The sequence below is a fragment of the Sapajus apella genome, unplaced genomic scaffold (genome assembly GCF_009761245.1).
Source record: "Sapajus apella isolate SASKATOON/1434 unplaced genomic scaffold, GSC_monkey_1.0 scaffold125, whole genome shotgun sequence".
Classification (NCBI taxonomy): Eukaryota; Metazoa; Chordata; class Mammalia; order Primates; family Cebidae; genus Sapajus; species Sapajus apella.
This window is the reverse complement of record NW_022437065.1, coordinates 487226-509860: the sequence shown is the minus strand read 5'-3', so window position 1 is coordinate 509860 and position 22635 is coordinate 487226. Positions and strand designations below refer to the sequence as shown.

The following is a 22635-nucleotide window of genomic DNA, read 5'->3' as shown; positions in this document are numbered from 1 at the left end:
CTCTGCTGTAACTTTAATTAAAATAAACTGAGTAAAAGACCACTCTGACCAATGCTATAGAAAAGTTGGATAGACTTGTTCATGATATAGTTACACACTGACCACTAGTAATTACTAAATCAATCAATACCTTGGTGATGACCACCTTCTGTTGAGATCGCCAAAACCGCACCAACCTCTCACAGAGATACAGAAACATGGGACCTACTATCCATTTCCAAGTCTGTAATCAGAGCAAAAATGAAAATGAGATGCATAAAGTGGTAATAGATAACAAAATATTCGGAGGGGGAAAATTTCTTTGTAGGCTTGCTTAAATATTTGACATTAGATAAATAAATTTTTTCTACAATGGAATATATGAAAATATCTGAAACTAAGATAATTTTGAGGCAGTAAAAGTAAACATTCTCCTTAGCCACATCGGGGAACTGTACTGACAATATAAAACTTTCCGAAGAGGAACTGCTCACAAGAGTGGGATTTCCCCTCAGTGTTGCAACTACAGTTGCAATAACCCTATAACAAAGCAAGGTTGGTTTCAGAATTAACATTTCTCTAAAGGGTAACTCAGCAACACAATATTTTTAATGCAACATTGTGATTGCTTTCTCTTAGCTATGTAGTCACAGTGACAAATTTGCAAGATGACAGATTTTATGCAAGAGCTTGGCTGTTTCTCCAACATTCTGATAAATTCTGGGAGTATGCAATGCACTTGCTGAATGGAGACAAACCCAGAGCTTTTCAGACTTTAGGTATCTCTTGGGTCAGAACGTGCAGTGTTTCAGAACACTGGAATTACTCTGTAGCATTGTTGGTGGTACAAAAACATTGAGGCCAAACAGATCCATCCTGAGATGCAGCCAGCTGGATATTTGGTTTAATACCTAAAGTAGCAAAGAATTTTAGAAGGCAAGATTATCTAAAAGATGACTTTCTGGGATGTATTCTAACAGAAAAAAAGAGAGTGCTTCCCATCCTCTCACATATAATCTTTCTATGAAATTACTTTTACAGGAAACTTACTCTTGGAAATTGAGAGCACCTGAATCTTCCCATCTTCAGCCAAAGTTGAAGAATAACATAAACAGTGTTGTGCTGTTGGCCTTTTTTTTTTTTTTTTTTTGATGGGATAGATGTTTAAAACAGTCTCGAATCATCCATCTGTTTCCTGGGTGCTTCTATGGAGCCCCACTGAATGGAGCCAGATTTGGATATTGCTGCTAGTATCTCTAGAAACTCTTTGAGGTAGATTTCTGTTAAGGTGCTAGTACTCTGACTCTAGCTGTCATCAAGGAATGTGCCTTCCCCTGCCCACAAGAGGACTGGCAATACAGTTCCCTTTTTATCCTTTCTATTGATGTCTGCATGTAGTGGAGCCAATTCACTGATTTGTCTGGTTGCTTTCATTAATGTGATAGGATGCTTAAAGATATTAAGTTCTCAGATAGTATGCTGTGTCTAGAGAAACAGTAATCCTATGCTAAGAGAGTAGGAAAAAGAAAAGAGAAATGGAATGGGATATTTGCCTTCATGTTATACTGTGCTTAAGGAAAAAAAAATAATCCTCTTCAGAAGCTCTGCACAAATGTTGATTTTTGCCTAGTTTTATACCAACGGCTAGCATAATAACTAACAGAGTATACTGTCTGCCAATGGGCAGAATGATATGATGATTACAAGGCCCACATCTTACTCCATGGAACAGTGATATGAGAATAGACAAAATGGAGCCCTTCAGAGCTCCCAATAGAAGAAAGAAAGTATTTCAACATGTATTTCCTTGGTCATTTGCCACATTTCTGCCTACCACATGATGACATTGAGTGTTGGTATGAACCTGGCTGTTTAGCCTCCTTTATGCCTCATAAACAGAAAACTCCTAATGCCTAAAGGTAGCCTTACATGCCACCTCATCAATTTCCTTTTTAAATCTGAAAGCTGTACGGAAAGTATCATGTGTTGGTATCTCAAGAGGCCCCTCACTCCTTATAAATTATTTATTTGAGCTATTCAATTCAGCTCAAGACGGAATCCCTAGTATCTCCCTAAAAATCACTAGCTGGTGTTGTCATGAAGAAAAGAGAGAGAACCTCTTGACTGAAATAGCACTTTTAAAAACATTATTTTTACAAGTTTTATATCAGGATGTTGATAACAAAACAATGCAAAGCTTATTTTTCAAGAAAGAGTTATATCTAGTAAGTATAGCAGAGAAAAGTAGACACGTTTTAGCTGTTCCATGACATTTGTAATGGACATCTATGTAGATGTATAACATCTGTACATGTTTCTTAGACACAGGTAAAGGATTGTCAGTAATGAACTGTAATGACAACAATGAATTGTACATACCATAGGAGGGTTCCCAGCAAACTGAGGGATTGGGCATTTCTGTATTTTTCCCCATTCTGAGATATTTTTTTCACACTCCATTGGATTGTGCTCTTTCAAACTCTTTGCTGTCTGCCCACGTACAATTCGTCTGGGAGAAAAATGTAAGTCCAGACCATTTAGTAATAGGAAATTAAACTGTTTTATTAAAAGATTCTAGACATATTTTAAGTGCTCTGATGCAGGTCCTTTATTTTTCACTTAAAAGTGATAGCTTATTGCTCCCTCTGAATAGATTAAAGGAAAGAAAATGTATAATACTCAGCAATAGAAAAAAAAACATATGTTCAATTACCAAAGGGATATTTACATGTAACATTACAGAGGGTAGGTCTTGGATCATCAATATATGCTCTCTTAAAGGGAGAATTTATACTTCTGTCTCAAGTATCATTTTAATTTACAAACAAACAAAAGCAGAAAGATTGCAAATCTAACAGAGTGACTGCTGGTCCATACAGTGCCTTTATGCAAATTAGAAAAAGGTACCCTGTCTATAAGGATAGTCCTACAAGCAAAGGGCTCAATCATCAAAGTGGGCTAACTTTATCGTCTTTGGCCAGCACTCACTACAGTGGACAACACAGAAAGTCATACACAGTAGCCCTGAAGCTTACCAGAAGTGCCTTATTTGTGGGTTCAGAAATTATCTAAATTAAACCCAAATTTTGAGACCAGTTTGAGATACTTAACATTATAGGGATTATGCCATTCTCACAGACATCAACAATAATAGTGTGTACCTTGAAATGCTCAGAGCCCATCTATTTCAATTCAATAAATGTTAGATGAGCAACTACCGAAACATAAGACAATTATTAGTGATAGAGAGAGGAAGGCACAACGTTGAGTAGACATCAAGGAACATAAATGACAGCGTCTTCAGAATACATAAAAAAAAAAAAAGGCACAGAAAACCCATTGTAAAAGTTTGTTTTGGAGATCTAAAATTTATTGTGTCATTTGATATATTCTGAGAATGTTTTAATTCAAGTTTATTAACCACTCCTTTCTATCCTTAGGTCTTGAGGAAAAGAATTATCATATATTGAGTACCTATCATGTGCCAGGCTTGGGGAAAGACATTTTGCACAAATCATATCGGTTAATCCTCATGACAAGCCTGAGAGGCAAGTGTTATTACCCCCATTTTACATGAGAATGTAAATCAGAATGATTTAGTAAGTCAAAGAAAAATGTTTTGGTGTAAACAATTCTGTTTTGTGTCAGACAGATTTGGGTTCAAATCTCAGTTCTACTCCTTACTAGTTTGGTGGACTCAGGTAAATTATTCAACTTCTTTTCAGCCTCAGTTCCTTCAGCTGTAAAACAGGCATAATAGGAACTCATTAAAAGTTCATGATAATAATCAATTTGCATGATGTATAAAAAAATGTCCGACACAAAGCAAGTGTCCAGAAAATAACTACTGAAGTTCAAAATGCCTAAGTTACCATGGAAAGTAAATGACAGAAAAATAATCTGATTTTCTCCTTCTCAATGCTAGGACCAGGAGTCCCGAAACTTGCATTTTAAACCCAATTCAGCTGCTACAGTGTCAGGAGACTGTAAGCAATCACCTAACCAGTGTAAGTAGCAGATTCTGTTCAAGTGGAGGAGATAAACATGTCTCCTCTGTCCGCTTCAAAGGAAGATGATTATCTGTGAAACTATACAAACAGAAAGTGGTGGAATTACTAAATTAGAGAGGGGAAGAAATTCTTTCTCTTCTCTAGGATTACCTGAAACACTGGATTATGAGTAAGTCCCATTTAAAGATACTTGAGTGATTTAGGAGTCAAGAGATTCTTGGTCTACACTGATTTATCCATGCTTAGAAAGAGTTTATCAGGGGTTACAGTCAACAAATAGATTAAGAATGCTCAATGCAGCGTCCCCCACCCTTCCCCTTTTTCATACTCATGTCTTGGCCACCAGCTGGGCTCTGGACAGACAGAGTCTTGAGCTTCTACTTCCTTCACTGCTAATTTCCTGGAGCCCTATACTCACCAGGGAACGTCCCCGGGCCTGCCTTTGTGTGCAGGTGGTATGAAACAGTAGAAAAAAGGAAACTTGGTATGAAAGAGGATTTTCAATCAGGCAAACTCTCCTAACCACACAGCCAGGCGCTGTGTGTCTCTGAGAGAATATTTATCACAGCCTGCTTTAAACTACCTGGGCTCCAATCTCAGCTGGGCCACTTACCAGCTGGGTGGCTTAGGCTACATATTTTAACATTTTAGCTCCAAATTTCTTGTCTACAATTGCTATCCCCAAGAAATGGTGATAGTGAAAGATCTATACATTTTGGGGGTTAAAAGAAATATCTCATGTCAAATCCTTAGCACAGACCCTTAATAGAAGTTATCTGTTACTTATCATTATATTAGAATGTTTGAAGGCAGTAACCATGTATCTTTCCTGCTTGTATTTCCTGCAGTGCCTGAGATAGGTCCTTATACATAGTAGGCAACAAATAAATGATTGTGAGCTTAAATAAAAACTAATTATGCTATAACAAACCTCTTCAACCAATTAATCATTAACTCATCTTGTTTGGAGGTTTGTCTAATTGACTAGTGATTAAACCATAAGGGTCATCTTTGCAGATATTCTGGATCCTACCAGCGCTCTCAACATGTTTTATACACTTGCAAAGATACTCAGACTTTGGTGTATTTTTCAAGCTTGCTATAAATAACTGCACTATGAATAGCAATTACATGTGTGTATGAAACAAAAATGCCAGTGTTGAGTGGTTTCTACCAAACTGACCTCTGCTGTCCCCTCACATTCCCGTAGCAGACAGGCTAACCACACACAGGCAAGGAGGTCACTGTGCCTCTAATAGAGCATCATGCCTAGACATTGAGGGACATGAAATCTTTGACTACAGAGTTTAAACACTCACTCAGCTCCATGGATGGCAAGGCCAATGAAGAAGATCACAAAGAGATGATGTGTGTACCAAAAGACTTCAAAGTAAGACCTCCGGATGGTTTTGGTGGAGGAGGTGATAATTAATATGAGGCACAGTGTGATGACAACTCCAGTGATGCCCGCCAAGAGGGTCACAGCCAGGTACAGGCCTCCTTCAGGGTTCTGTAAAATATAAACACACACACACACACACACACACACACACACACACGCACACATTATTATAGGCTCTCAAATCTCAAATGCAGGACTATTATATAGTGTCCAATTTATAGAACAATAGATATTTCCACTCCCTCTTTGAATAATTCTCATCATCCCTCACAGAGAGATATAGACTTGAAATAGATGTTTCTAAATTTTAAAATGTCTTACATGGTTAAGGTGTCATAGGAAATGTGAATTGCTATACTTAAGTAGTTATTTCTAAGGGGGTATCAAATAAAGGAACTCAATCAACTATAGGATGTCCTAAAAGTTCCTGAAGGCTCTCTCTGCCTTGATTTTGAAAAGGTGATAGTGCTTAGTTTGCAAATATATTCTGGGAATGCCAAATATCATCAGCTGTGTTCCCCAGAGGCAGATCTTAAGATGAGACTTCATGGGCAAGTGACTTAGAAAAGATGTGCTCCAAGAGAAACTGGTAAGAGAGTGGGGAATAGGATAGAAAAGACAAACAAGTCAAGCAAGGAGGTGAAATCAGGCAGTCTCACGGGGAATAGCTTCAACCTGACCTTGCAAGGGAACTCTGGAGGGTAAGTTACAACTTAAGAGTTTATCCTGACTCGAGGCAAGGAAGTCAGGCTTTCATAGTCTGCATCCACCAGTTATTGGCTAAGGATTGCACAGGAACAAGTAACAGGAACAAGTCCCCCCACCCCCCACCTTCCAAGATCTCTGAGTCTGTGAGCAAGGGGACTCTAGTAGCCCCTGGGCAGTCCTCTGAGGAAGAAACACAGTTACAGGTTATTGAAAATGAAAACATTTAGAAGAGTGGGAGAACATAGATACAGTAAAAGTGATCCAGAGCATGATAGTGTAGGCTCACCTAGTTATGTTCACGTTGCCACCCTCATGTATCATTGGGCAAACAATAAACAATTTAAAAGAAATATTACCAAATATATTGTAGAAAAAAATCTGTTCTTTATGATGCTTAATTCTGTGTTTAATTCTGTGCCTAGGTATATCAGGCAAGTTTTTCTCATGTCAGTCTGAGGACAATTTTTTTTTCAAAACTAAGGATGTTTTCTAAACACAAGAAAACATTTTTGGAATTCAGTGCATATTAATGTGATTTGGTCATCTTCCCAAGTCATTGGGTGCATGAAGACTTGGAGCTGCTGTCTCTGAGTGTAGGAAGCTTCAACAGCTGCTGGGATGGAAGAAGTTCTTCTAGATACCCTCTTGGCTGCTTCTAGAGAACTGCTGAGTTACTCCCAGTGTACCTATGCTTCTCAAGGAATGACAATTAGAAGACATAGGCCATCCCTCAGATACTGTTTGTAAGAAAAGACAAAGGCATCACTGACAACTGTCAGCTGGTGGCTGGCCTTACACTAATACTTAGGCCAGGATGTTCGCTACTTCACATAAATAATTTCATAAAACAACAACATCAGACGAGGTCACTCTGTGACTGTGATAGAGTGAGATAAAACAAAATCTCTCCAAAATCATGTCTGATCGTAGACAATGACTACTGCTTCTTTTCCTATTATAGATTTAGTCCTATTCTGTTCCCTCTGCCTCCTAAGAAAAATAATTAAGATACCTAATCTGAGAACTACCCCCAATTCCTGACTGTAACTGATCCAGAGAAAATTCTTGCATTCTTAAATTCTCCCCTAAACCATCTAACAGAATCCTAAATCCTGTAACATGTTCTACTTTACATCCCCTTGAGATGCCCAGAGTTCCTTAAGGTGTTAGATTTTTTTTGCAGTAGCAAGTAATAAACCAAACCTTGTTCGACTAGACATGTGTTCCCAGCTTTCTTTGACTGGTGGGCATAGTCACAGGTAAGACTGAGTTACTCCAGGCCTCACATGCGCACATTCTCATGGGTGAGCTTAAAGACCTGGAAAACATCTAGAGACCGCTACACATGGGATGAGGAGTGTGAGAGACATTTTCTTCTATATTCCCATTCTTGTAACCTACAGACTTGTCCCTCCGATGGTTAGCCAACTTTTTTTTTCTGGCAAAGTAGAGGCCTTCACTCACTGAAATCTAATCCTCAATAATAATGGCCTAGAGAATATCTGAATCAGACAATGAGATGCTTACCTTGATTCTCTTTCGAGCAAAGTTGAGATAACTTTCATTTGGCCTGTCTCCAAGTTCAGAGAGTGCTATTGAATAAGGATCAGAATTGTTGACTCGAGCATTCACACACCATTCCACATTAAATAGATGTGCAATGGTGTGAATTGCTGAAAAGGGCAGAGAAGAGAAACAAAGAGAGTGAAGGGTATGCACAAATTTATTGTAAGCTGGGTTTCTGGGACAGCCTCTGACTCTATGATAAGCCACAGGGAGACAAAGGGAGGCCTAGGAAACTTATAAACAAGAACTGGTTCTCCAGAACCAGGGAGGCAAGACAATTCTAGTGAGTAAACTCCTCTCTAGTTGTGTAATTGTGAGAAAATGACTTAACTCTCTGGTCTTGGTTTACTAATTTGTAAGATGAAGATGTTGAGCTATATGCTCCTAAAGGCCCAACCAAGTTTTAAGATTCTACACAATAGTCTTAGTTTCTGAAGGTGTTTAGATATGCTTTCATTATCTCTCTGCATAATATATTTGGGCTCAATCAAGAAAACTCTCATGGACTGAATGCCTAATTGCTGGCCCATTAAACTGACTCTGAAATTACCTCCAGAGAGAGATGACAAATTTGACTGAATTAATACAAATCTATGGCCATAAGGTATGAATCTCTTTCTTTTAAAAATTGCGTCGTTTATTAATAGACACTTACATAGGGCTTACTAGATGCCAAGTACTGTTGTAAGTGCTTCACAATAACTTAATCCTTACATTGACCCAGTGATGTAGGTACTATTAACATAGGCTCATCTTACAAATGAGGAAACTGGGACATAGACTGCTTTAAAACCTTGATCAAGGTCATCAAGCTAGGAAGCAGCAGAATTATGAATCAAATCCAGTACATTTGGCACACAAATCTGTGCTCTTAATTTGTACACTATGCCAGTTTCTAACAAGATTTTAACATTCATTTCTTTTGAACTATCTATTTGCCGCTGCTCAAAAAGCCTGCCAGATCTACTAGTAGAAGAGAAATTCAGTTAAATGCCTGTAATCTAAGCCTATTTTACTCAGGCTAGGAACAGACTCTTTAAGGGCAGAGTACAAGTCTGCTTTATCATTGTGTTTATCTATTCTCTGGCACATGAATTATTTGTTGAGTGAATTAATGGAATTAGATAAGGGCCCCAGATACATCCATTCTTGCACTGACACTACCACCCTAATAATTTAATAAATTTAATAATAATATATAATATCTATTTATACACATATATATGTATTGCATGGATACATGTAATAACAATAGTAATAATAATAATAAATGTATTTGGCTGATAAGGACTGTCTTGAGGGATTCTCAATTTATAACTCCTATAGATTTACTGCAAAAAGTCCACAGATACACTTGGGCAGCCAAGAACTTTTTTTAGAATAAATAAGCTTTCATGTGTATTTTTGACAGTAGAAAGAACAGGAAAAGATGAAGACACTAGAATTGACTTTTCTGATGGCATATTTTCATTTTTATAGGGAAATCCTGAAATAAAAATGCTTTAAAACCTAAAGAAATAAATCCTAATATTGAAGTGGCAGAAAGTGTGGTAAATACTTTTGAGCAGAACTCAATACAACATATCCAGCCACCACTTAATCTAACTACAAAGACTGATTGATCTCTTATATAAAAGATATTTATGAATAGAGGGAACTCTCTGGTTCTAAGTTTTCTTTAATAAACTTACCAGTGTGAAGTGCAATCATCCATGCCACCATTTTATGAAAGGTGAGATTCCTGTCCAGTTGTCTTCGAACTCTTGTTGAGCAGCACTTTGGATTAAGGGGAAAAAAATGGAATAGTAATTGTTCACAAGAAAGCTTGCTATGTGCCAGGCATTTGATACATATTATAACATTTAATTTTCATGATCTCCCTACAAACTATATCATTGTATGTATTTTATAAATGAGGAAACTGAGGCTCAGAGAGATGCAGTCATCTTTCTCAGGTCAAACAGCCAGTAAGTGACATGGCTGGCTTAATTGGTATGTTTTCTGTTCTCATACTGGTGACATTCCCCTGGAATCCATTGCTTAAGTATATAAAAATATAAACTTGGACAGGAAACATATCTAGCTACATAGTTTCTAGTTCTGATTAATTTACTCATTAAAAAGGATGTAGAAATTAATAAAGGACAAGACTGTCTTCACATACCTGATAGTCAAGCAGGGACACAGACAAGTGAACAGTTGTAGAAGAATTGAATAGTTTTCAAACAACACTGTTCTAGGACATACACAGTATGAGATGAGAAAGAGGGGTACACCTGCCCATGTAGGTGAACAACGTTACAGGGGAGATCATTGACCAAAAACGAATAGGCAAAATAACAATTGCTAACATTTACCAATAGCGTCTGCAACTGTTTTATATGCATTGACTCATTTAATTCTTATATTAATCTTTAATGTAATTAATGTAATATTTAATGTAATTAACCTTTAATGTCAGAATCGAATTAACTCTTTAATTCTTATATTACAATAACAGTTTAAGGAAGGTACCATTATTATCAGTACATAGCAGATGAGAAAACAAAGGGATAGAGAGTTTACCTGGCATTAGGTCACACAGCTGATATGTCACAGAGCTGGGATTTAAACCCAGGCCATCTGATACTAGATTTTATATCAACATTCTGATATTTCATACTGTGCATGATTTACTTTGGCATTAAAAATACTGTTATACTCAATATTTTAGTGTATTTGAACAGCCTTCACGTGATAGAAAATGTGAGTTTGAATCTCATTTCATGCCAATGCTTAAAGCAAGGAAAAAAAAACTGGTTTATGGTTGAATTAGAGCTTTGCTCTCCTGAAAACTGGCCAATGTCTTGCTCTGGTTGCTTTGTTCCATAGTCTAAATGCACTGTCACAGAGATTCAGGGAACTTTAAGAACAAGAGAGTGAAATACCAAAGAAAATTTATGTATTTAAAGTATCTGGTTCTAAAGGTTGTCTTCAATTTAAATACAGAGGCGTTTAATATTTGGCTTACTTATTTTTAATAAAATACTTTGATTTTATAGAAAATATAATTGCATAGAAAATTGTGCTTACTCCACCATCTCTCTCTCAATTAGCCATTACTAGGAAGGGCAGGAAGCTTAAACTATGGGGGCAGATTCTTGGAATTATGGAAATAGTGCTGAGGAAGACACTGGAGATTCCAGAAAAAATAAAAATAGAATTAGGCTTTACTGAATTCCTTCTGTGAACCAGGTAGTTTATCCATAATCATTACCTCATTAATGTAACAAGGAAAGTCTTAATGTCCTCATTTTACAGGTAAGAAAACTAAAGTTAAAATTACACATTTGCTGGGATCCAAGTCTATTTGTCTATAAAAGGTTAATGCCCTTTTCTATCAAACCAAATGCAGGAATATAGTCACTATTATTCTAAGTGCCTATAAACCAGAGGCAAGAATTTAAGTGTCAGTATTCTATCCAGAAGGTGATCATAGAAAACGAGGGTAGAAATAAGACTGGGGAGGAAATCAATGAAGAGTGCATTATCATATCAGCTACCATGATCATATGATATCACTGGGCTCAATCACACCAGGGAACTGGTGTGGAACTTGTCCCAAAGGTTTATCTTTTGTTTTTATTTTGTTCTTTGGTTTTTACCTAACAGATTAAGAAGCTTGGGTGTTCAACCACCAACTGCCAACTATGGTTGGCTGAGGGCGGCTCTGACGGCATCACCTCCCTAGGATTTCAGGCTTGCTCCAGGAGAAAGCTGAAAGACAATCCCCAGGCAGAAAGTGAATGACGCTTGTAAAGCGCAGTTGTCGCCTGGATCAGAAGTGTCAGTGCTTAGGGAATATGCCAATGGCATCAGCTACAATTAAATGTTGACCAGTGGAGCTGAGCAATGACTCACACTGTAGACAATGGTTTCCTATTTGAAATAAAAACTTGTAAAATAATTTGTTTCAAACTGAATGTTTTTGCAATAAAGAATATTTCACAGATCTGTTGGTGAAAAGTTGACTATCTTTGTTTTCTTGTATAACTGCCTTGTTTTTCATGTTCAAGTGCTGAAAGTTATTTTCTATTTTGTATTCTTTAAAATTTTAAGGAAATATCTTTTTCCTGTTTCTCAATTGCCATGTTCCTCTATAATTTTTTTTTTTTGTGGCTCCTCAAGTTCCAACTTGATTTCCTCTATAGTTTCTGAGAGTCCTTGTGTTAGACAGAATTCTAGAATGACCCCCAATGACCTTATATAATCTCCTCCCCTTGAGTTTGGGTAGGACTTGTGAAAATGATGAGACACCACTCTGTGATTTTGTTACCTTGTATGGCAAAAGGGATTTTGCAGAGGTAAGGTTCCAAGTTGACTTTAATAGGGAGATTATCTGGGCGGACAAACCCAATCACATGAACTCTTTAAATCTGGGTTTAGAAGTCGGAGATGGAGGAAGTCGGAGATTTGAAGCCCTGTTGCTGGCTGAAAGATGGAGGAGGGCATGTGGCAGGGAATGCAGGAATATCTAGGATCTGAGTGACCACTAGATGAACACCAGCAAGGAAACAGTGCTACATCTGTAATGAACTGAATTCTGCCAACAAGAATGAGCTTGGAGGAGGGTTTTTACCTGGAGTTTCCAGGTGAGAATTTAGACCAGAAGGTATCTTGATTTCAGTCTTGTAATACTTTGAGCAGAGAACCCAGTCACTGGGGGCTGCACTTGTGATCTACAGAACTGTAAACTAATAAACGGGGGTTGTTTTAAGTTATTGTGATAATTTGTTACATAATAGATGACTGATACAGGAGTGGTGATACTAGGATGGAGTCCAAAGAATAAGAGAGTGAGAATTAGTAGTGTTGGAAAGCAGTACTAAATTACATTTCGGAGCAAGTTTTTTCTGTGTTGGTTCTCAGTCCTTCCACCTAGCCGTGTGACATTGAACAACGTACTCAGTCTCCAGTTTCCTCACCTGTATAATTATCATAGTTTGTCCCTCATATCCCAATTGCATATGTTCATTGACAGGTATTTCATAAATATTTGATGTTATTTTGTATCATTATTTAAGTTTTCAGTTAGTATGGCTGCACTCCCCAGCTAGCAGGTAAGCTTCCTGTGTAAGAATGGTATGTCATGTACTTTAAAAAATATTTTAACTAGTATTTGGTTGGATAAATGAAGTACATTTTCATTGCCCTGGAACTGAAGATAATGATACTAAACCTATAGAGGTGTATTTACCCACATATCTATACTTGCCACACTGTTCTTTTCTATTTGTTGACAAATCCTTTTGAAATTTTTTGGGGAAAATTCACTGGCTCCTGCATGCTGAATTTAAAGAAAAAGTATATGGTTTTGTTGTGGAACCTACACTGTACTGTATTCATAGTCCTATCCTTATCATCATCATCACCATGTATCATAAAAAGTGTGAAATAATAGATGTTGATGTCCCCTGATAGCTTTAACCATAGATCCTTAGAGAAAAATTAACTGAAAGCCAGAACAGTGGAGAGATGTGATTGGGAAATACATTGTCCATTCAATGATACTCCGTTTCATCTTAATGCGTAATTTTTAAAAGCTAGTTTTTCCCATCTACAGGCCACCAATCCCTAGTTTTTCCCATCTACTCTCTTTGGCATGGTCAGGAATTAAAAAAAAAAATCCAAAAATAAGCCACAAGTCATGCTGATACTGGGCTTTTAAGAAGACCATCTCCCTACCACTTCCTTAAAAAGGAGGCAAGACAACCAGTTGGTGGCATAAGAAAGATGGACTTTAATGTCTGTGACTGACCATGATTTTTTGTTTCTCATCACCATGCAGATTGCATTTATATGCTTTGAGTTACTTCTAAATTATTGCCAGCCACTCCCCACTTATCCAAGTTGCCATCGTGCCCCATAGCTTCCTTACCAACTTACTTTACTTTCTGCCATTGACTTCTAAAGGGAAATTTATCTGTTACTGTCACTTAAAGCCTTGCCCAATTTCAATAAACTACCATTCTAATGCAAGGGAGATTATTGAGTCACTTCAGCAGATTTCTATGCTCTATTGAAACTGAGTGAGAAAAAAAAATCAAGAAAATGGGAAGTGGAACTAAAAGGAAGTACATATTTTATGGGGTGTAACACTTATGTTACAGAAACTCAAAGCCTCTATTTTTTTACACTTGATCTTACCACATGGTCCATTAATGTATCTGATTTAGATATTTATATTCAATTTGGAGAAATTGCAAAATCCAACTTTGAATCTACAGAAATCAGGCAAAGAAGTTGACACTAATGTCCACACCTGCTGGCAGTAGAGTGTACGATAAATCTGAATAACATTACATTATTTGCATAGCACTGTTTATAATTTGGAAATTCCATGTTTATTCTCTATGTCTTCTGTAACACTCTAAGCTCCTTAAGTTCATGGCCCATCTATACCTCACTCTTTACTCACCATATGTCCCCAGTCCTTAGCACATAGATGGATCTCAACAAATATTTATTGACTGACACCTCACTAATTGACAGACTTATTCAATTAATATGTTTTAGAACAACATATGCCTTCTTACATTTGCATTAGTTGACCTGTTTTTCAACTAAAAAAAAATATGAAATAGAAAGCCCAAAAGACTCGTGCTAGACCACATGATGAGGTATAGAGGCACACTGAGTGCCTCTGACTCCCAGACTATATAAGGCAACAGATAAAAACCTCACCCTCTCATCTTCCTGTTTCTTTCTGATCTTAAGGCGGGGACTGCCATCCAGCTAGAAATTAGTTTCTGTATGGCAAGCTGGGGATTATTAAGGGTTCCTCAGAGACTTTTGTATGCTGAGCTGAATTTACCCTTTCTCAATTTTTCTCAACAAAGCAGTCTGAGAGCCTTTACCCCTACATTTCCTGGGGTGGTGAGGTGGGCAACCCTGCAGCTTTCTTTCTCTAGGTAACCAGAAGCAAACTTACAAAGCAAAATTTCAATGATTGAGACCTCTAGAAACTCAATGCAAGTTTGTGGCTATTTTGCTAATATAGTGTCCTACTATTGAGTCCTTGTATTTACAAAATCCTTGTCATTTCTAGTCTAGGTTACTTGGCATGCTCAAACAACACTCATATCTATAATGGCTTTCTAAGATCATCATATTGCAACAGCACAGTTTCAAGAAGCTTTGGCAGCATGATTTAAAGTGAATGGGCTCTGGAGACACAATGAACTGGGTTTGAATGCCAATACTTCCATTTAATTTTGTTCCCACTTTACTGGCTTGATGTGCAGATTTCATGAGGTGAATTCCATTAAACTTCAGTGAGCGGCAGCTATATGATTTATAGCATTAGTCATGGCAGACTCACTCATTTTAATCCCAATCAGGAAAGAAGTTTTATTTGAAAAGTTCACATTTCAGGTTAGGAATCCCAGAAGAAAGTACATGCTTGATCTATGAGAGAATATTGCTTGCTGCTTGTTTAAAATATTATTATTTTATATAAAGATCTATCTAGTTATAGAGCCAAGCTTCTCTGCAATTTGAAGGACAGCCTCATTTCATCCCTGTCTTTAGAGACCCTCATGTAGATCTTCCTTCTTGGGTCACAGAGAGCCTAAAAGCTACCATTACAACATGTGCTGCTCATAGGACATGGTGCTCAATGGCAGTGCAACTTGGAATTGTGGAGTAACCAAGATTTCTTAACAGACCATCTTGGTGAAAACATTGCCTGTTTCTCAGCATTTACTTCCTCTAAATAGAAACTATTCTAATGGGGGTAGGAAGAATAAAAATGAATTGTGTCTCCTTAGAAATAAGGAACTGGAACTGGCCGGGCAGGTTACTCATGCCTGTAATCCCCACATGTATGGAGGCCAAGGAGGGAGGATCACTTGAGCCCAGGAGTTCCAGGCTGCAGTGAGCTATGATCGTACCACTGCATTCTAGCCTGGGTGATAGAGAACCCAACTCAAAAATAAGCTATAGTGCATGGGCTTCATTTAGCAAATGTTCACAGGACACTTATGATATATTAAACATCATACTTTACAATAGGTAGCTCATTAATAACACTTTCAATTGAGTGTAATTTTAACTCTGTGATTTCTGAAATTTAGAAGATTATTTGGAAATCCTTGTAATCAATGTCTAATACAAAGTACTATTGTTAGTTTTGGTTTTGATTAGCTGTCAGTTTACAAGACAACATTGTGTGGCATAGAATTTATGGCTTAAGGAAAGGAACCTCATCACAGAATTTTTCAGAGGAAAACATCATGACTATTTCTGGAATATCTCAAAGTGGTTATCAACATTCTTTTTCTTTTCTGATAAAGTAGAGATGTTAGAGTTATTTCTGCCAACTTTTACTTTAGACTTGTGAAAGACCAATTTTGGCAGTTGGTTTAAGATGAAATGGTATTTTCTAAATAGTTAAGACATAAAAGCTAAATTATAGCCTCTAGTCCTATATTAGTAAATTGAGTGTTGTATGTCCTTAAAGAAAAAAAAATCCTTCTTCGGATCAGCATGAATTTAGTGTAACTAAGAAAAATGAGGCTGAGTTCAAGGTAAGTTATACTTGTTATTACAGTTTAGTTCACTGCCTCCTTCACATATTCTGTAATTGCCAAATTAAGCATGAACTCCTCAACTATACATATATGGTTCTAGTTTACCAGCAAAATCCTACCCCTCTTTTCCAGCCTTATGTCAGGCATCTGCCCTGTACAGTCCCTACATTCCCACAAAAGTAGTTTGCTTTCTGCTCTCCTCCATAAATGATCTTTACTTAATAAGTAACTTTTTCAAAAAGCTTATTATACTTTTAGTTTTTTTAAAAAAACTCAGCTTTGGGAGGCCGAGGCGGGTGGATCACAAGGTCAAGAGATCGAGACCATCCTGGTCAACATGGTGAACCCCCGTCTCTACTAAAAATACAAAAATTAGCTGGGCATGGTGGCGCACGCCTGTAGTCCCAGCTACTCAGGAGGCTGAGGCAGGAGAATTGCTTGAACCCAGGAGACGGAGGTTGAGGTGAGCCGAGATCGCGCCACTGCACTCCAGCTTGGGTAACAAGAGCGAAACTCCGTCTCAAAAAAAAAAAAAAAAAAAAAAACCAAAACTCAGAAGCTACTAGTTGTTAATGAACTATGGAATTGGTCCCACCAGGACACCAATCCCTACTTTTTCCCAGCTACCCTCTTTGGTATGCTGAAAATAGTTATAATGAATAACTATTATAACTGGTGGCAAAAAATAGTTATAATAATAACAATACAAAGAGAAGCTAAGGCTGTACCAATTCTTGACCTTCAAGAATACGATTTCCTCACTATTTCCTGTGCTTCTGTCCATGACATCTTCTCCATTTAGGATGCCTTTCTCCCTCATTTACACCTCTTAGAAGCTTACTTATTTTTATATGTTCATCTCTAATGTCACCTCCTCTAAAAAGCCCTTCTTCATCCCCTGCCCCACCTGACACAACTTCTCTCTTGCTTCCCCATAGTATTTTATTTATAAAGCATTGTGGGACCCATTGTATTTTGCTTTGTATCATATTTATTTGAGTACATTTGTAGATTTTAAGTTCCTTGTTTGTCATCTTTGTATAGTAATACTAATGAGAAATTTGTATACCATTTTAATGGGTTACAGGTTCTTCCTACAATTTTTCTTTCCCTTCTAGTACAGTACAGTTAGCAGATTACTAAATTGTTGAAGTGAGAGTCAAAGGAATTCTGGGCACTTGGAAAGCTCTATGCTCCCCAGTTCCATAAAGCCAACACTTCTTGGTCACATTCATTATAGTGTGACTCTGTCCATTGACTCCATCTCCTTGGGATGTTATCCACAGAAGATATTTCCTATGACTTAAATATTTTTGAATGACACTGAAAGATTAACTCCCAAATATCACATGTCAACTTCCTAAAGCTCTGTATATATGCATATCTATTATATATATGTGTGTGTGTGTGTAAGCGTGTGCCTGTGTGTGCTACTTTATTGCTATTGTTGAGGTATAGGTGGTTTTGTGTGTTTTTTCAAAATTTGTTTTTCAAATAGTTGTCTTAGGGAGCTCCATCCTCAAATAGTATGGAAATATGCTAGAGAATGGCTTGGCGCATGAATATTTCACAGAAGCTGGAGCTTGATGGCCTTTGAAAATTAGAGGAACTTAGTAAAACATTTTCTCTTACCGCACTGGAACCCCTAAGGAAGGACAGCAGATTTCGACAGACTGGCAACAGAATCAGCATGCAGTTGAAATTCAGGCAGGCTGCAGGGGCCCTGGCCAGGGCCAACGCTGACTAGAAGAGGCAGGAAAGGGAGCAGAGTGACTCTTTTGAGCACAGAATGTGCCCTGTCCTCACTTCCCCAAGGTTCTCAGTCACACACCAGAGACACCAAGTGATCTGGACAGGAAGGTCCTTCAGAGCCAACAGTTTTCCTTTAGGGCTAGTGAAGACCCTTTGTTTTCATCTGAAATTGACCATTTTCCCTAATCCAACATTTTATTATTAAAATTTTCAAACATGAAGAGAAGTTGAAAGAAATTTACAATAAATATCTGTTTATTTAACTCCCAGATTATACCCTTCATGCTTGCTTTATCACATATCTATCCATTCCTGTATCTATTCATCAACTTATCTAATTTTTGATGCATTTCAATGTAAGTTACAGACATCAGTTCACTTTCCCCTAAACACTTAATGTGCATATCATTAACTAGAGTTAAGTATCAAAACTTTTAAAGATTTAATATATTTTCTTAGCACTTAGATTGATCTTAACAGTAACTTAAATTTGTATGGTATAATGCTTTGGCATTATAATTCTTATCTTTGTAATGTCTAAAGAAGTTGCATAATTTGGAGGGAGAAAGCATCAATGTGAATAAGTTAACAATAATTATAATAATATAGTATAATTACATGCTATAATTATTTATAGCATTGCTATTATTTACAAAACATATAATAATTAATATTGAGCAATTAAGTCATAGTTTCAGCATGATGTAACAAATGTTTTCTGGAGGCAAGAGGCCTGACAGTTCAAGGAAACTCAGAATACTAAAGGACCCAAGGAAACTGAAGGGCCTTCACTCTACTAGGCTAGTCAACAGACGTGGCCCTTGAGCAAGTTCCTCAAGTCTCCATATGTAGACAGACATTGATTTTATGAAGATCATTTCATAACATGTGATCAGGAGCAGAGCTCTCCATGCAAAAAAGTAGCAGAAATCAGATAACTTAGAAAATATGGAAAGTCCCACTTGTCCCACACGTGTCACTTTCAGATGGATTGCTCCAACCTGGCCTTCCATTTCAGGGTGAGTATTAGATTTCTCCTTTAAGATAAACAATGGCACATGGTCCTTGTGTGGGGAGGGATGACACTGGGCCCCTCTTCCCTACTTTTGTTGGTCCCGGACTGGAAGGTTTTAATGAATCTTGCCCAGGAAGTTGCAATGGAGGTAGTGAGGCTGATGGTACGGTTTGGATTGGTCAGAATATTTATTTAAAATGCTAACAGGGAGATGAACAAGAATGTCTGATGAGATATGTGAACCAGCCAATACTGCATTGGGTGGAACTTATACTTACCCCAAGAAGTTTTCGTGTGTAAAAAAACTTTTCTGGAATAGCATAAACCCGGTAATACCAGACAAAGAGGAAGACGTTCAACCCCAGCCATACCAACTGCACAAAAAGAAATAATTGCATGAAGTTTTTGCATTTCGACAGTAGATTCCACACAAGATTGGAGTCAGATAAGGGTCAGGACTTCCCCAAGTCCAACTTTGACAAAGGTTGTGACAAAGGTGGGAGTAACCAGCTTAAAGCCAGCTCTTTCCTCAACAGTGTCACTGTCTATAATTAACCTTTCCACCCTCTGTTGTTCCCCATGATTGTTTTATGATTTGGCCAGTATGCCAAATTATCAGTCTAACATCCCGCCTCCCTTTTTCCTCTTCCTTTTTGCTTAACCTTAAATAGGTAGCTGATAGCAGGCCACTCTACTTAAAATGAGAAAGGAAGGCAACATGTTACTGCTTTCCCTTCACCAGTATGATACTGCATTTTGTTCTCACAGGTGCCACTCACCTCCCTCTACCACACAGTACTCCAGCTAGTGAAGTCTCATCAGCGAAAATACTGAGACTTCCATTCTCCTTGGTTAGTTTTACTTAACGTTTGAAGGAGAGAATATTGAGCATAGTGAGGGGCATGGGATTTACAACAAAAACAGCTTTCTAGGTCATGACAATTCATTTTATGCTAAGCATTGATTGGATCAAGTGGCAACACTACCCAGTTCTCTACCTTCAGCTCCATAGTGATCTTTTCTCAACTATGCTTTGAAGCTATTAAATGCCATAGACACTTGATAATATTCTACTTTTTTAAAGAAATAAATTTTTATATATTTTTTAAAGTTATTTTTAATTGACAAATAATTGTATACATCTATGGGGTACAATGTGATGTTTTATATATATATATATATATACACACACACAGCATGAAATGATTAAATAAAATTAACATTTATCACCTCATTTATCATTTTATGCAGTGAGACATTTGAAATTTACTCTTAGCTATAATATGTTTTCAAATATACAGTGTATCCTTATTAATTATGGTTACCTTGCTGTGCAATATATCTCAAAAATTCATTTATCTTGTCTCACTGAAACTTTATGATCACAACCCCCTCTTCCCTCAGTCTTTGGTATAATATTCTATCTTTACAAAGAAAAAGGTGCAAAAGCAACTTCCCAATTTCCTGACCTTGTCATTCTTTCTTTACTCTGACTTTCCAAGCTGTGTTTTCACTTTCAAGTGTATGAGTATATAATTTAGAAGGAGTTCCTTTCATGTGAAAAATTGTGGTAAGTGCTAAAAGTATAATTTGAACTTATTTTCTATAGAGATTATTTGCTCTTAAAAATGGTGATAAGAAGTTAAGTTTACAGCTTCAAATTTTTAGAAGAATTCTCTATTGCAGTAGAATGTTGGTTTGGCATAAAACAATTTTGTAACAAAATATATGTTGTTTTTATTTTATTTGAGCCACTAATTTCCTTCTATATTTAAAACTCAAAGACTCATATTTTTCATGATAAATTTTTACAAACGTTCCATTCATATTCAATTCATAATTGTTCTTTTTAACATCTGTGTAATGCTTCTATTGGTTATCTAGAAAGCCTATTTAAAAACCACATTTGTATTTACCCAATTTGTCCATTATTGCTTTGCTGATAACACCGTTTTAAGAGAATGGTGGATTTTCTTTATTTTAAAAAGTACAGAAGTTGGCTGTACTTTATAAAATAAAGAAAATTAACCATTTTCACTGTGGCGAATGCCGGTAATCCCAGCACTTTGGGAGGCCAAGGCAGGCAGATCACCTGAGGTCAGGAGTTTGAGACCAGCCTGGCCAACATGGTGAAACCCTGTCTCTACTAGAAATACAAAAATTAGCTGGGCATGGTGGCAGGCACCTGTAATCCCAGCTACTCGGGAGGCTGAGGCAGGAGAATTGCTTGAACACAAGAGGCAAAGGTTGCAGTGAGTCGAGATTGCGCCACTGCACCCCAGCCTGAGTGACAGAGAGAGATTCCATGTTGAAAACAAAAAAAGATTATATTGATTTATATATATACAATTATATATAATATATACATACTACATATAAATGAATCCAGATGACTTATTTCAATTCTTGTCTTTTGAATTTTTATAAATCTTGTAAATAACTCAAATTTAGATCTCTGAGAAAAGAAGATCTAAATTTATTTTGAAAAGAAATTTGAGAAATTTATTATATTTAGTATAATTACTGAAATAAAGGCTAATTTTTCATACATGAGTCAATCTTATACTTTTTATTTAGAAAATGGTATAAAATTACAATTGGTCATTTTTAAAGTAGTAAAAACACATAGATATATGTGTCTGAGTAAACATTACTAAACAACTCAGAATCAGAGATCATTAGCATGAAATATTTTCTACTCCTTCTGTGAAATGCTGGCTAAGTTAGTCCTCCTAGGAATTCAGAAGTAAGCTAGAAGTGAGCCCCCAGATATGTTCTTTCCATTAAGGAATTTGGAAGAATGGACTCAGTCTGTTTACAGATAGATATATGTTCACATGGTGAATCAGTTTCAACGCAATTTCCCAAGTGAACAAAAAAGATTTGGCCTATTTTAGTTCCAAGATAACCCCAAAAAGTCAGAGAATTTATAACTTATCTCTTGTTGGTACTTACAATGACAAAAATGGAGAGCCCTTCATTCACAGCCCAGTTCCCCATGGTGGCAGAGGTTGAATGTGTTGTGTCTGCCTTTCTTCTATACTATGCTTCTTCTTCCAATGAGGAAATGAAAACAGCAGCCCTGGGGCAATCTGTTTCCTTTCTTTTATCAGAAATTGGCTAATAATCATTGGTCAACTGAAAAGCTTGTATTCATAAGAAACTTAAATCTTTAAACTTCAACAACTACAAGAAAAAAAGTCTATAATGATACAGTCACAACTAAACATAGTGGAAAACGAAACCAACTTCTACAACTAAGAGAGAAATAACAGTGCATTTTATGGCATGTATTTTACACAGTGAACTAACTTTTTAACTAACCAGTTATCTGCTAGCAATTTTTAGGTAATTGCTCATACTCAACTACATATGACTTGGTGCTGCGTAAAACACATTAAACAGGTGTGATTTTGACAGGCTGGAACAGCATTTACAGCCTTGTTGAGAAAAGTAGTGACAATTGCAATGGTTGATATTTACAAGATGCTTACTATGTGCCAATGTTATGTGCTATATATGTCTATATATATGTGTGTGTATGTTCATGTATAGACATTATATATATATCCACACGTATATATATATATGATGTGAAACATACATATATAAATACAGATGTTTTGGCCAATG

At 36.9% G+C, this 22635-nt stretch overlaps 1 protein-coding gene across 1 annotated transcript in view; it reads right to left on the bottom strand.

Moving 5' to 3' along the window:
• Positions 1–22114, bottom strand: part of LOC116539039 (cytochrome b-245 heavy chain) — a 34164-nt gene extending 12050 nt beyond the window's left edge. Inside the window, exons 1-8 of the mRNA XM_032261631.1 lie at positions 21958–22114; positions 19281–19376; positions 17868–17978; positions 9357–9441; positions 7627–7772; positions 5309–5499; positions 2359–2488; positions 131–223 (exon numbers count right to left, since the gene is read on the bottom strand). Of these exons, the coding sequence (XP_032117522.1) occupies positions 131–223; positions 2359–2488; positions 5309–5499; positions 7627–7772; positions 9357–9441; positions 17868–17978; positions 19281–19376; positions 21958–22002 (897 nt within the window). The 5' untranslated portion in view covers positions 22003–22114. The remainder of the gene's footprint in view (positions 1–130; positions 224–2358; positions 2489–5308; positions 5500–7626; positions 7773–9356; positions 9442–17867; positions 17979–19280; positions 19377–21957) is intronic.
• Between the last annotated feature and the right edge of the window lie 521 nt (positions 22115–22635).